The sequence below is a fragment of the Micropterus salmoides genome, unplaced genomic scaffold (assembly GCF_014851395.1).
Source record: "Micropterus salmoides isolate LMB-PRFRI ecotype aquatic unplaced genomic scaffold, ASM1485139v1 Ms_hic_scaffold_14, whole genome shotgun sequence".
Taxonomy (NCBI): Eukaryota; Metazoa; Chordata; class Actinopteri; order Centrarchiformes; family Centrarchidae; genus Micropterus; species Micropterus salmoides.
The window spans coordinates 20,327,446-20,342,543 of record NW_024040485.1 but is presented as its reverse complement, the minus strand read 5'-3'; the positions used below and the strand labels follow the sequence as shown (position 1 = coordinate 20,342,543).

At 42.6% G+C, this 15,098-nt stretch overlaps 1 protein-coding gene across 3 annotated transcripts; it reads right to left on the bottom strand.

Moving 5' to 3' along the window:
• Positions 1–28: 28 nt before the first annotated feature.
• LOC119902202 (neurabin-1-like) lies at positions 29–11,122 on the bottom strand. Of its 3 annotated transcripts, none has more exons than XM_038718219.1 (18): positions 9,132–11,122; positions 8,369–8,501; positions 8,004–8,124; positions 7,825–7,929; positions 6,841–6,931; positions 6,605–6,745; positions 6,328–6,381; positions 5,711–5,811; positions 5,359–5,487; positions 5,145–5,241; positions 4,993–5,056; positions 4,635–4,765; positions 4,312–4,541; positions 4,067–4,117; positions 3,256–3,457; positions 2,957–3,055; positions 2,650–2,835; positions 29–611 (listed from the first exon to the last, which is right to left on the bottom strand). In XM_038718219.1, the coding sequence occupies exons 1-18, from the start codon at positions 10,866–10,868 to the stop codon at positions 405–407; spliced, it is 3,879 nt and encodes a 1,292-aa protein (XP_038574147.1). In that variant the 5' UTR covers positions 10,869–11,122; the 3' UTR covers positions 29–404. The 3 variants fall into 3 exon arrangements, with proteins under 3 accessions (XP_038574147.1, XP_038574146.1, XP_038574148.1); XM_038718218.1 differs by having other exon boundaries at positions 4,052–4,117; positions 9,132–11,119; XM_038718220.1 differs by lacking the exon at positions 2,957–3,055 and having other exon boundaries at positions 4,052–4,117; positions 9,132–11,115.
• Between the last annotated feature and the right edge of the window lie 3,976 nt (positions 11,123–15,098).

The following is a 15,098-nucleotide window of genomic DNA, read 5'->3' as shown; positions in this document are numbered from 1 at the left end:
AAGATGAATGAGTTTAAGGCATCAGGAAGAAATTTAAATTATTTATTCATACATAACATTTACAGCAATACCTCAGTGCTTAAATCAGCACATCATTAAATATTAAAACCATTCTAACAATAATTTAATGATAAAAAAACATTACTGTAAAAACAGTAGCAAGCACGAACTTTACAACCAACATTGAGACACGCATTTGTTGCGAGTGAACTTGGTGGTGGAGTCAGCCTCTGCGGAGAGGTTCCTATGAATGACAACCAGTTCTGTATCCTAAATGATAACTATTCAGATGTGAACAATAGAAGGCGTGTGCAGCAATAACACAAAAAAAAAAAACCTTCAAGTGTATTTGTGTTGGAATGCAAACACACCCTCATGCTGGTGGTGTATCTCTGATATCACCTTTATAAGAGGGACTCCGTTCTTACAGTTTTTCCACTGCATCGGTTGTCTTTTACAGACATTGCACTCTCCTTGTCCAAAACCACATTCTTCCCCTTCTCTTTCAGCCTCTTCTCTTCTTTCCTCTGTCCCTTATCTTCAGTTTTTCTCATCTCCTTCAGCTTCTTCTTGAGGGCAGACCGGTCACTATGACCACACACCCCCAGAGCCTGACGACAGAGGGGAGAAAGAGACACATATGGAAGATGTGTGCAAATGTAAAAAGGAGATAAATTGGATTCCGGTCAGGTTAATGACCCAACAAAACCAGATTCCAAACTTAGAATTTCGCTAAATATTCACAAGTGGTTTAAGTCTAATAAAAGTGGACAGAGGCAGTCTCATTATAGTAGTTCTTATCAGTGGAGCCTCGCCAATATATATCAGCATGTCCTTTGTTTTGTTAAATAGCAGAGGTGGGACCAAGTCATCGTTTTTCAAGTCAGAGTCAAGTCTCAAGTCAAGGTACAGCAAGTTCAAGTCTTAAACGCGCTCTTCAAATTTAAAAAACAGTTTTAAAAAAGTTAAAATAATTAAGTTAATAAAACAATGTTTAATGAAGCATAAGCCTGTACAGAAAGAAGGCAGAAATGCAGTTTCATACAACAAATTTCATGAAAATTAAATGTTCATGTAGGGCTGCTAATTTTTTGTCAATATCGAGATCACATTTAACAGGATTACTCATTGCCTTAGGAAACAAACTATTGAAATGTAATAAACTAGGCTACTATATATGCATTACTCCAAAATCCCATATAGCCCATGAAATAAGAAACAATAATCCAACATTAACTTTAATCAGCATCTATAGCACAAGATGATGACAACTGGGGGGGGGGGGGGGGGGTGCGGACGTAGGGGAGCAGTGAAGGTGAACTACTCGAGTTGACGAAGTTAGTTAGTTACAGAACGCTGAAATACAACCGTGGTGTTTTGTCGGCAGATGCAGTGACAAACCAACGGTGAGAAAACTAAATCGCTATGACGTTAGAAGACGCAGACACAGTGGAAACCGATCAGGTAAAGAAACACTGAACACACCTTTTTAGGGAGGGACGAGAGCCTCAGCTGTAAAGGAAAGGGGTGCGCTGGATTTATAAAACAAAAACGAGTGTAGTTGTGAAACGGCACCCGGCGCAATTATCGTTTTATCTTAATTAACTTGTTTTGATAATTGGTGGAAGCAGCTTCACGCAACAGCTGCGGCAGTCTCGCTACACTGTTTCGACCTGACTTTTTTTCTCCGTGAGGTAGAGGAATTTAGAAAGTTGCGTGGCCCTGCCTATGCGTAAAATTCATCCAGCCAGAGGGAACGATCGCAAACCGTTTACAGCGCGCCGGTAGTAGGCCTACTACACAACCCATTGTAGGTCCCCGGAGGGAGAGTCGCGGACGCTGGGGCGTACAGGGCCAGGAACAGGAGATCGCGGAGCGGCCGGGCGCGCTTCGGACGGTCGGTGATTGTTCCGTCTTGCTGGAGGAAGCCACACGATCCAGTCTAATTGAGCACCGCGCTATGTTGATGCGCTGCGCAGTTTATTTTTTTAAATTTTTATATATCATTTATATTCGTGCATGGGGAGTGTCAAGTAAGCTCGAGTCAAAAGGCTCAAGTCCAAGTGAAGTCATGAGTCATTGCTGTTCAAGTCAAGTCTTTGATTTTGTCAAGTCCAGGCTAAAGTCAATTTTTGTGACTCGAGTTCACACGTCTGTTATAGTATCACTATATAGTTTGTGGACTGATAGGCAACAAGAAATTGCAAAAATATGATTGAGGTAATTTAGACAGTGTGGAAGTTAGAGTTTGTGTTCACTAGAGGGCACTGACAAAAGTCTTTCAAACTGAAATGTCAGCACACATGGTCCAATAAACAGTTTTAGGGGATTCTTATGCATGTATTATATCCTTATGTTAAAAAGGGTTCAGCCAATATATCCCTATCAGCATATACCAAAAAAAGAAAGAAAAAAAAAAAAAAAAAAAAAGTGTTCAGCCCCAGTGACTTAAACAGCTATTTAGGTCTTGAGGATACGGATATTGTAACTTCAAAAACGCGTTTATAAGAATACAGTTATCCGGTTAATATGACAAAGTGTGTACGAGATCCGTCCATGAATATATAAAAAACAGAATCTGTGCACCTGTGCCTACCACAGGTGATAAATTATGTGGTTCCCCCCCCCCCCAAAATCCTAGCTGCTCACCTTGAGTTTCTCACTATCCATGTTGAGCAGTTGTGTCCCATCGACACCTCTGGCAGTGAACTCAGACACATACTGGTCCATGTTCATAGCACTTAGCCACAAACACACCTGTTGGTTGTTCCACTCCGAGACGGGTTGAATTTGCCACTGGTTATTATTGGTGGGAACTGGGTCATCGTCCAACGTCTGACAGGACACCAGAGACAGGAAGCAGACAGTAACGTTGAGAGAAGGAAAGAAATGAAACTGTAATTAAAGACTAGAGTTGGCTTAAAGAATACTCCTTGGGGGGGGGGGGCACACTCACCTCAGTGGAGGAAAAGGTGAAAGTGTGAGAGTGTCCAGAGAGGGAGAGATTAGAGACATGACCCACCATGCTGGAGCTGCGCACTGGAGAGCCAATACTCTGCAACCAAGAGGAAAAAGACCTATAGGCTGCCTACATACTGTGCTTCAACATCTGTGGCATGCAAACCCATGCATGTTTTTAAAAAGGATCAGAAAGCTCAGACAGAGGCGGATGGTATGCAGAGAAGGCTGCTAATTTTAGTACATGCACACACACACACACACACACACACACACACACTTCAGTCCATCTTTTACCTCATCTCGTCGACCTGTGGTGGTCAAGTACGGTAAGCTGTTGCTGGACACAGAACGAAGTCTCTCCCTCCCCCTCTCAATCTCCTCTTTTGTTCTTCCTTGCTCTCCAAACCAGGGAAAGGGCAGGCAAGAAGGCATGGAGGTGACCGAGTCTGATGGAGAAACGGCAGCGGGGTCATCCAGCAGGTCACCACACGACCCCCTGGTAGAAAAAGTTATTTCAATCAATGTTGCACATGCACATTTCTTATTGATGTCCCACATTACTAATATCAAAAAGACAAGATTGGATAATCATGTCTTGTTTTTATTTCCCACATAGGTGTTCTTAGCAGGTGTTTAAAAAAACCAAAACACAAACACATCAGTTGCTCTGGTGATAGACATGCAACGGGGACTCAAAATGGAAATGCCATCTCTTTTTTGGGCTTCCTGGTTGAAGTGAAAGGATGTAAAAAAGGTGAGTGGCAGCAGGACATGAATGCTTGTAGTGGAAGCACAAACACGTCACTAAAACTAAAAGGTATGTTTAAAAACAAAGTTTCCATCAGCCTTTAATGTACACCCAAAAAATAAATTTTTAGAATATTTTTTAATATGTTTATGTATCAAGTATCTGACATTTACTGTCCCCCCCTCCCATGCTAAATTAAGTGTGCATACAACAGGTGATGGAAAGGTTTTTAATGTGTTTGAATACTGTAAGAAACAGTACTGCGCAAGTGAAAATCACAGAATTTAAGGGTAGTTTATTTTTGTATTGATTTACAAAATTTTCTTATACATGTAATTTCACCTGTTGTTCAAGGACCTTTTGCGCTGTTTCTCACTTCTCCTTTTGCTGAGCGACTTGCGAAGGTCACTGAAAAGAAACGAGCATAATGAAAAAGTATACCAGCAAAATGGCCCATCAGTGTCTCTACTCAACCATCTAATAACCAGACATTTGTAATGGCTAAAAGGAACTCTAAATTATTATGTCTTTTACACACAGAACGATGAGACAAATTTTATGATCTTATCCCAAATCTAAGTAAGAGACAGAGACCCCTGCACCTGAAGTCGGGAAATTTCCTTTTGGACTTTCTGGATGAGGAGGATTTGCATTGTATCGGAGTGACCGTGTCATTGATGTAGATTGGAGGGGTGAAGACTGAGCCGGCAGGAGGCTGAGGACTGAGGGTCGAGACAGACGAGGTACTGGACAAGTCACTTCTGCTGCTCCTTTGTACCACTGTGGGAGTAGACAGTGATTTGCTCTCCTGGTGTTTCTGAACCTCCTCTTCCTACAAAGCAACAGAGGGAGTTTGTGGAGGTTTTACAGTTGGGAACAGCTCATTCACTGGCAGTCTGTCACATTTTGCAGCCCCTTCTCTTACCTGTTTTCTAAAGCTCTCTCTAAGTTTGTCTCGAGAGGGCGGGTGACGCTTGGCTTTCTGGGCCAACTGAGCTCTGGCTATGTGAGCGCTGGAGTCTAGACGTCCTGTGTCAGGAACTGGAATAAACCAATCTGGAGACGAAGAGCCAATTGCGCAGTCAAAAAAACCCCAGTTTTCTCAAGAGGTTTTGAAATTTACCCCCCCCCCCCCAGTGGAATTAAATTGTTAACACAAAAGCTTTAAGTTATTCTTGTTCTGAATCTTTTGAAAAATACTTTGACATCAAAACCTTAAAGTTAACTTTACTTGCCAGCAGCTACACAAAGTCAAAGAGACCTTTAGAAATTTAGTGGCTTACCTGTGACTGAAGAGTCCACAGAGTGGTTCTTTCTTTCTGGCTCTTTCCTCTCCAGCTGTGCTATCTGTGATAAATGGTGTTAAACAATGGCTACAGAGAAATGGCAGGCTCAGTAAAGTAAATCCATACAGGATTGAGAAGTCTCCTCTCACCTGGATTTGCAGTCTTTCAACCATCTCTCTGTGCAGCTCATCTCGCTCCTCCATTTCTCTCCTCAAATCTGCTTCTCTGCGCTCCCTCTCCTCCTCTCTTTTACACGGGAAAAATGACTCACAGTTTTACTAGATTGCATCCCCCCTCCCCCAGAATTCAGTATTGTACTCCACATTGTCAGAAATAACTGGATTGGGTGGATTAGACAAATACCTGCTCTGGTATTCTCTGACCAGTCTCTTGGCCTTGCTGTATTTGATCTCCAAGCTTTCTGATTGGCTCTGGGCATCGGCAAGTCGCTGGCTCACAACCCTGCACAGTGTCTGGGCCTCTTGCCAATACCTGATAAATTGAGTGAGAGGTGCAAGGGACCTAAACACCCTCTTAACTGTCATCTTTATAATGTGTAACATGATCATCATTTTTACAAGCTTTAGGCCATACCTCATCTTTACGCTAGGTGCCCTCATTTATTATGCAAGTCTGCCATGGCAAATATACTTATGCGATATGCTATAGAAAAATGGTCACAAACAGACAGAGCACAGAGTTTGTAGTATCGTACTTCTCTACTTTGTCCGCTTTCTCCTCTGCATCCTCCGCCCTTTGCTCCAACTCAGCCCTTTGAATCTCCCAGTGGGCCTTCTGCTCCTCCCATGCCTTTAACTTAGCAGACAGTCAAAAGAATAGATTGTGTTTGTTATGAATGCGTGTCTGCCATGAATGTCATATGCACAAGGGGAGAGAAAGGGCTTCTAAAGAAAGAAAAAATAATAAAATAAAGGCCCTTTTGTTGTTACATCCCATGTCAAAAACTATTCTTAGACCTGGAGAAACTGGATACATCTTCAATCGTCTCACTTCAGAGTTTTGATACAACAAATGAAGTATTCACTAATCTAACACAGTTGGATAGAAGAAAGCCAGATTTTCTACTGAAACGCTTTCGCCAACCCAGTTATGTCGCAGCGGTGATTACTTCAAGGCAAAGGCAGAAAAGCAGGGCTGATGCGGACAAGTGTTGGAATTCAGCCCGTGTCCTAGTAAGTCCACATTGTGCCATCTCATACACAGTTAAATGGGTCAGACTGTTCCAAATGTGGATGCAAAGGTAGTTTATTAAAAGAGAGTACAGTTATTGGTGCACATGTGTGAGATCTCAATCTCAGCTGAGTGACCTACCTTTTCTGTAGTGTGGTGAAGTTGGGCTGCTCTGCTACGTAGTTTTGACTGAAGCTATAAAAAGGCAGAAAGGGTGGAAAACCAAATAAACATGGGTCTGTTGGGTATATTACAATTTATATGAAATACACATACTCTAGTAATCGTGTTTTTTTCAGAGGCAATGTCCTATTTTAATATAGTACTGACCTTATATCCAACAGAAGGTTTGGTGTCTCCTTCACTGTAAACACCTGGTTTGTGGTTGTTTAATTAATTCATGTTAAATGTAAAGTACCTGCTGGTATTTTTGGCAGAGCTGGTTGTTGTCCAGACTGTGAAGAACAGATGCATCCTCCTCTTCACCTTCCTCCTCTTCCTCGTCCACTGAGCCCCTCTCCGACATGCTACCATTGACATCCTCATCTTCTCTTCCCCTCTTCATATATAAAAACACACGTGGAAAACAGTACAATCAAAAGATGTGGGATATTTAACACGACTCAAACTCCACTCCTCTTTCAGGAAACACACCTTTCTGGGTGTTTTATCCATTTCCAGACTTTCGTTGATCAGCCTTGCCACCTCACTCTCCACCCCTTCCTTCTCTCGGCCAATCAAAAACCTGCAGCCGCAGAGAGAAATCAATCAAAGCTGTGAGCAATCATTCCATCACGTAACACAGATTGTGTTGTGGACCTTTTTCACAACAGGCATATTGACTTGCCATTGTAGGTATAGCACAGGTGTTTCTAATGACACTAACTAGTAGAGTTGTGACGGTGAGCCACCATGCACAAAACCGGGACCCTGAATCTGAAGCAGCTAAATGAAATTCAGCCATCACTAATTTTTATTATTTACGCCTGTGGTTGACAAAATAGCTAATGTGAAAAATGGCCATCATCATGTTGTTGATCATCAATGCTGGTGTGTTTACAGACAATCCCCCATGATATTTTGGTGGTGTTGCTAAAAAGCATCCCATTCACAATTTTAGTTGTTGGAAAACCTATTTTGAAAAAACAAAAACAAAACTCATGGATGTCATTGAGAGGAAATGTTTGTGTACATTTCTGCAATTAAAAAGGTTTGCTGGCTGGCTTTTGAATCTAAACGCTCAGGTTTTGAAGCATTCCTGAACGTGCCACTAATGGAGAGTTTTTTCGTTAGTATCTGAAAGGTTGGCAGACAATCAAAACTCTTAAAATGCTTAGGAAATAATGTGCAACTGATAGGCCAAAAAGTCCCAGATCTTATTTTGAAGGACCGGTCCTTTTTAAAAACATCTGGGGGAGAACATTTATATTTATCTTGCTACAACTGACTTTAAATAAATTCTTTAACAAACATTTAGAAGTCTGACAGTTTTTTTTAACTGATAGATCAAATACCAGGCCTCCAAATCGGGGAAGAATTTATATTCCACCACTCTCCCAAAGTAGCATCCGTGTATACAAATAGTGGGAAAGACAACAGCAGATGAGACGATCTGTCAAAACAAACATGATAACTTACTTGACGAGGCCTGATGTATTTTTGAGGACTGTTGCTGCAAACAACTGGGAGACTCCGACCAAACTCACCCCATCCACGTTCACTATCTGGTCATTCACCTGAATCCTAACAAACACACAGTCTCTTGTTATTAAAGCCACGCTGAATCCCCTGCAAACAAGAGACTGATGTTCCTGCACCTTCCATCCTTCTGTGTTGCTCCTCCTTCAGTGACCGACTTGACGAATATTCCCAGTTTCTCCAGTCCTTGGTCAGCTCCTACACCCATTCCTATGATACTGATGCCCAGACCCTCGTCTCCTAACAAGGAACATTTTTACATTTACACATACATACATACACACAGATTTATCCCCAAATTAACAACATAAGTCAGAGGAAAAGCACTGTAAGGAAGCTGAAGTTATTTAATGAAAAGAGGGAAAAGACCTCACAGAAAAAACCTGGTACTTGAAATAAGAAAGGAAGGTTGTAATATCATGATAATTCTTTTTTTTCACCCATTACATGCCGGGATTATTTAGTTTCTGATGTGGATACGCACCCTTTTCTATCTCCACCGGAAAGACATCCATCCTGTCCACTCTCTTCTCCAGCTCAAACTCAGCTGAGGCGGCCACTGGGTCAATATCCTCATTGTGCCTGTCATACTCTGCGTTAGAGTAAGTGCTGAACACCTGAAACACAGCATTCGACTGTTTTATGCATTGAAAGCTAGTACATGTGTTCACCATAGGGCAGGCTGTAAAGAGAACCATCCGCAGCTATTGACACAACAAGACACTGTTTATGTTGGCAAATCAGTCGGAGTGTGAGTCAGAGAGAGAGCGAGAGATCCAGGAAGTGCAGAGACTTTAGCAAACTAATCATAGGATTGCAGAAAATCTCAGTACACACACACACACACACACACACACACACACACACAACTTCCATGTGTCAATTACTGATACTACACTGACCGCTACTACAATAGTTTGTCATGAATTGAGCCAGATTAATACTCTACACACCCACAGGATAGTTTTCTCTGCTTTTATATGAAGGCAACTCTGAGCCGAGTGCTGACAGAATAAAGCATGTGGGATCTCGCCTTTCCTCCTCCTCGAATGGATTAGAAACATTGCTTTGGGCTAACGCTTTTCTTACACTGGATTCAAATGCCAGCTGGAGCTGACAGTCACACAAATCTACCATAAAGAGCTCCCGTAAAGGCATGAATTTAAAGACAAGTGTCCCTGCGGCTGTTAATAAAGTGAATCATGAAAAATGAAATGCTGATTATTTTTCTTAAAAGGCGTCCTTACCTTGATTGGTGCTGAGGAGAATCTGACCCTTCTCTTTGCAACTTCTGCTGCTTCCTCACCATCAGGATAGGCCACTTCAGGCACACCCGGAATTTCCTCATATTCCAGTAAAAGCTGATTTTCCCCCTCTTGACATGGTGATGGCGAATGCTCTGGATGAGACTGAGATTCCTGCTCATACACAAAAGCCTTGTTCTCAACCCCACAGGAAACTACAGATCCTGTCTGGTCCTCTTTGCCTCCTCCAACATGATCTTTTCCATCACTGCACTCCTCATAAGTGACCTCCAGATTGACATGCTCCTCTTGCAGCTCAGATGTTGTACTGTCATCTCTCTCACTTGTCCCTTCTTTTTCAGTTCTTTCCCTCCTCTTTCCCACACTGTACGGCTCAACTTCCATGTGGATCCCCTCCTCTTGTATCATGCCCCTCTCTTTCCTTCCAACACTTTCTTCCACTCCTGCATCTGTCTTTTTCTCCCTGCCATCCCCCTTTCCTGTTGACTTCTCAGCCTGTGCAGTGAACTGTCTGTTCTGCCCCTCCCATTGTTCATTCACCTGCCAGTACTTGTCTCTTAGTTCCACTCTGTTTTCCAGTTTATAAGGTCCTGGTGTTTCCATGCTGGGCTCAAAAACATCATCCACTAAGTTCTGCACACTTTCTCCTAGATCTTTCTTCATATATTTTTCCCGCTCATCCTTAAGCCAGTTGTTAGCTTCTTTCCGTTCCTTTTCTTCTTCATTCTCATCACTTTCTGATGACTCGTTCTTTATGTCAACTAGTTCTGCCCTCACTGGTTCCTCAGGGGTCAAGCAGATGTCAAGAGTTGCACTTTCTGTCCTTGCATCCTCCGTTTGTGATCCTGTGGTTTTACCGTGTGTGTCAAGATAGGAGGGAGATTTGCTGGATGCTTCAGTGGGGCCATCCGATACAGGAGATTTAGGATGCCCGGTCACTGAGGCCTGTGCAGGAGGCTTTGGTGAGGAAATATTTATAATGTGGGGGTTTGTGAATTTGTCTTTATCAAAGCTATCCTCCTCTGTGTGATTCATTTTCCCACTTGCCTCTTCCTCTTTTTCCACCTGGTTGACTCCTCTCCTATCTTCTTCTCCTCCTGCTATCCCCTTGCTTCCCCTGCCTGTAAAATCTTTTGAAACCTGCCCTCCACCACCTTCAACCTCCATCACCTTGGTCTCAAACAACCTCCGAGTTACAGAGAACTTCTGAGCCAGAGCAGCTCTGTCAATATCCGATATCTCCTCTGATCTGGATGGTTTCTCTTGCAGAGAAGACTCTGTAGCAGAAATGTTGGCCACAGTGCTCAGAACAGACGAGGAGCTGACAACTGAACGTCTGGATCCAGAGAAAGGTGAGGTTTGTAGCTGTAGGCTAGGATTGTGGGGAGAAAGGAGGGGTATAGGGCCAGGACTCAGCACCGGACCACCATCTTGTTTCAGCTGCTGGCTGTCCATTTGCAGGAAGATGTTGTCTCTAATCTTGGTCCCCCTGGTGCTGTGGATCCTCCCTCTGCTGCCTGTGCTGGTGTTGGACATTATGGGATCTGACAGGCTGTATGGCAGCCTGGTTGGGTGCACAGCAGAGGGCTGGTCAGCGGCTTTGGTACCTGGTTGTAGGCTGGTCCCAGTGTCAAATGAACATTTGATGGCGTGGAAGTCAGACTTATAGGTTATCCTGTGAGGGGAGGCACTTCGGCCTTTGCTGTCCGTCCTCATCATTTGGGAATGGAGGTTTTGTGAAGTGAGAAAAAACTGGAGGAGCAGAGACAAAGCTTTTTACAGCTAGTCAACGGGCCCGGGAAAGTGTTGAGCAGGTAGATAACAGAGGATCTGCTGGTACAGTGGAATGGTAGCAATAAGGCAGGAAAATGCTGGATAATAGAGCTGGTGTTTTAAGAGGTTACTGCATTGGTTTAATTACAGCACGTGACAAAAGCAGGCTCTTGGTCTGGAAACTTCATTGTCATCAGGTCTTCGGATATTAATTCACCATCGACACAGCAACAGCTCCCTGGAAGAGTGGTTTAACAAAAGGTACAACACATTCATTGAGGTGAACTGGTACTATCCAGCCGGTCATCGAGGCAGAGACAAATTATCAAGTTGCATATTCATGACTTGTAGCTACCAGAGCTAGAATGCCAAAAAAAACCCCAAACAATTTCCACAGTACTCACACTCACTGCGATATTGTAAGATTAGCGTTTGGCAGCACCATCAAAAATACAAAACGTAGCCATCTGGCAGTTTTGTTGCACAGCTAGTTGTGAACTTGTTCGCTGCAGCAATAAAAGTCACCTGGACAAGCGCTGCTTTCGCGTACTGTCTGAAAATGAACGATATGGGGCATACGGACGAGGTAAATATGTTTTACCATTTAATAATAGTCATTTTGAATTAGCATTTTTGTTCTTAATTCCTTTGCTCGAAGCATCACATAAATAACCGAAGCTGGTATTTGGATCATTGTATATTTCCGTTTATTCAACTTGCTATGTTAACTATAACCTAACGTCAAATGTGATGGCTGGTGCGTTTTGTCTTCTCTCCACTGTACCCTTACAGCACACCATAAATGTTAAGTTAGCCCTGTGTTTCATGGGCTCTAAAATAATAAAATGTGTGCCATTAGCCTTGATGCTAACGGGTGAATAAAACTGCCACACGAAGTGCGTAATGTCTGGGACAGGGGTTTGCGGCTGCATTTGAAGGCATCAAATCTCACCAACCTGGCTGGAGTGCGCGCGCAGTTTAAAGGTCGCGAACAACGTTGGGTCGCTCTGAGTGAAAACCGACCAACTAAACCAAACTGAATCATTAGCGAGTATACTATAGTGGTAACTATGTATGTTCTTACTCTGCAGCTTCGTCTTACCGTAGAAGTGCTGTTTGTTTGCAGTCAGCCGGTGCCGACGCGTCCCTCGCTGTGATAAATACAGACAGATGGCGACTCATGTCTCTAAATACTGTAAATGGATTATCCCCCGGTAATCCTGTGTAAACTACTCTAGTAACTGTGAAACACTGATGGTGATGTGGGTACCAGCACTAGGGCAAGTTAGGGCCAATTGTTACATCGGTGCCCTCTAATTTATTTGCCTGCAGTAGAAGTCTAAACATGTTGGTGGTCACTGCCTACTTCAGTCTGTGTAAGTTTTTCCTTTTTGTTGCATGTCCATATAATGGCCAGCTATTTATATTTTGGCATCATATACTGTAGGCTACATATAATCTAGTTGTATCTTACACTACTATCAAACATGAAGGTTACTGCTACATCCACTTACCTTTACCTGTCTTTCAGCGTCACTGTTGTCATCTGCTTTGCAACTCGACACAGAGATTCTTCTGGGCTCAGAGGTAAGCGTTGGGTGAATATTCACCTGTGTGCATGATGCAGGTTTGTGCAGTAAGCCAGTTCTCCCACTATCTACACGTGTGTGTGTGAGAGAGAGAGAGAGAGAGGCAAATGAGAGCAGTGATGCAGCACCTGCTGATGTATGTGTGTGTGCCTACCTGTGTGTGATGCCGGTGGGTTAGTCGGTGCAGTAGCTAGGTCTGTCTGGGAGGCTGGCTTGTATGGCAGATGGACTGGACCGGACCGGACTGATCCGTGCAGAGCCGAAGAATGGTTCTGCCTGCTGTGACCTGGATCTGACTAGAGACCATTGTCCCAGGTGGCACTGGGACCTAGTTGATATAAATACTGGCCAATCACAAAAGCCTTATTCTGAATGAGGCTAACCAAAGGAGGGAGGGAAAGTGAATTGAAGAAGAGGTGGAAAAGGAGGGAGTGATGTCAGGGTGGGTGGCAAAGTAAATTTGGAGAGGTATAATAGGCTGCAAGAAAGTGAGTGAGGCAGAGCAGACAGAGACAAAGGATGGAGGCAGAAATTCTGCCTGGATTGGTAGAAGTGAAATGCGACCTAGGGGGTGGCAATGATATGATTTGAATATGTGGATAAAACAGTAAATTACAGTTACGATAGCAGCCTTCAATTTAACTCAGCAGTGGTATTTATAATTGATGGCGGGTGAAATGAGAAACAGGGATCTGTGTGTGCTGACATAATCCTCAACTCCCATTTCTCTCACCAGCAGCAGGTCACCTTGACTTGTACAGAAGATTGTGTTCTTCTCTCCTCAGGCTCACATGGATTTATTTATTTATTTCAAATTGGCCATGATGATAGTCATGTCTACACACACTTTTTATATACAGTCTATGCTACACACACACACACACACACACACTCGCACACAGCCAGTATTCACAACACTGCCAATCAGTTTGGGTTTGTGGGCAGTCATGGTGTTGAGCTGGATGATGATGACTGAGCAGGTGAAGGGGATGATGGGTGTGCGTGCAGGAATAAACCTGTTATCACATTTTGCTAGGCCACACCTTTTAATGAGCGCTAATAAATCGGTGTCAGTGGCTTCTACACAAAGCTTGAAAACACAAACTTATGACACACCAGCACATTTGCCTTTTATCAGAACCTCACCGATATGTTGGCTGATATCCCTTTATCACATATACTGTATATTAGTATGGTGTATATGTCAGCTGAACAAGAAAGTGCAGTACCGAAATGCCAAGATTAGTGTCATTACATAGTTTGTCCCCTAGAGAGCACTGAAAAACTGTAAAATGTTCCACTCAGTACATATCTTTGTCGAAATTCTATAAGATTCTTTCATTCAAGGGATCCTTTTAAAAATGGTAATGTTACGTATTTACGTTTAAAAAAACAAAAATAAATAGAATTCGTTACATTATTATGTGACATTTTTTAAACTCTTTCTTTAAACTGAGATACTGTCAGACATCTGATATCAGGTCTCTGTGAGTCTGTGTGTCATGTAAGCTGCATTTGGCAGACAGTCAAGCCCCATATGGTTACTCGTGCAGCCAACCATATTTAGAGTTTCCCAGCTTCACGGGGGAATTGCACTCAATCCTCTGAACATTTAAATACAGACTTTCTCTCTCTCTCTGTCTCGCTCTCTCTCTACTCGACAGAGATGAACACACAGGTCAGCAGTTTAAATGAGCAAAGCACAATGTAGCAGTTCTGCAGCTCTCCTTAGTAAGTTTATACGATGCTGTGTGAGTGTGACGTGTCCCTTAAACTGCAGTTTTTACAGCTAGGTGTTGGTGCATCTATGAATCCATAAACAATGATACTGCCACTTTGTGTCTATATGTGTGTACTGCACACACAGTATTTTAACAACATCCAGAACAATGATTTAATTTTGTGTAGAGTAGATTCTGTGTATGTAATTCTGTGTATGTAGAGCTCGGAATTAAATACGACAGCGTTATGGATTTAATTCCCACCTGGGTCAAATGTGATAAAAACTGATCATCATACTGGACACAATTGTGCAATCATAAATTAAATATATTATAAAAATATTTAACAAATACATAAATTAATAAGGTTATTCTGCAAGACCCATTCTGGGAACTAATAGATAAACTTTACTATTGTTTTAGACGCTTGAATTTGCATTAAGAGGAAACGTCTTTTTATTGTGTTCATGAACTTAAATGCACTTATGTTCTTTTTCACGCTACAGTCATCTATCTTAAAAATAGAAGGTTAACAATTTTGAGACAGCTGGACTAACAATATGATGAAAACTTGCTCAATCACCCTGCAGTATTACAGTCATGCGTGCTGAAGTGCCATTTCAAACAGATGCAGTACGCTTGCCTTACTGCACACACACACACACATATGCAACAGGTGCACACATTCACACATTGTAAATCACCTGAGTGATCTAACAGCTCTAACGATGTCAGTATGCAGGATGAAGGAAGAAGAAGAGAGTCTAAGTTGGAGGAGTTTGAGATGCAACAGTAATACTCACGCCTCCCTCAGGGCGCATGTATCATGTTACAAACAGTCCTTGTCCTCCTCTTTCTATCTTACC

Excerpts from the sequence above, each read along its gene's own strand:
- LOC119902202 (XM_038718218.1), bottom strand. The coding sequence starts at position 10,868 with ATGATGAGGACGGACAGCAAAGGCCGAAGTGCCTCCCCTCACAGGATA. Across the intron at positions 5,812-6,327 it reads TTCACCACACTACAGAAAAG|TTAAAGGCATGGGAGGAGCA; the intron begins GTAGGTCACTCA and ends CTGTCTGCTAAG. Across the intron at positions 5,242-5,358 it reads GTCAGAGAATACCAGAGCAG|AGAGGAGGAGAGGGAGCGCA; the intron begins GTATTTGTCTAA and ends CCCGTGTAAAAG.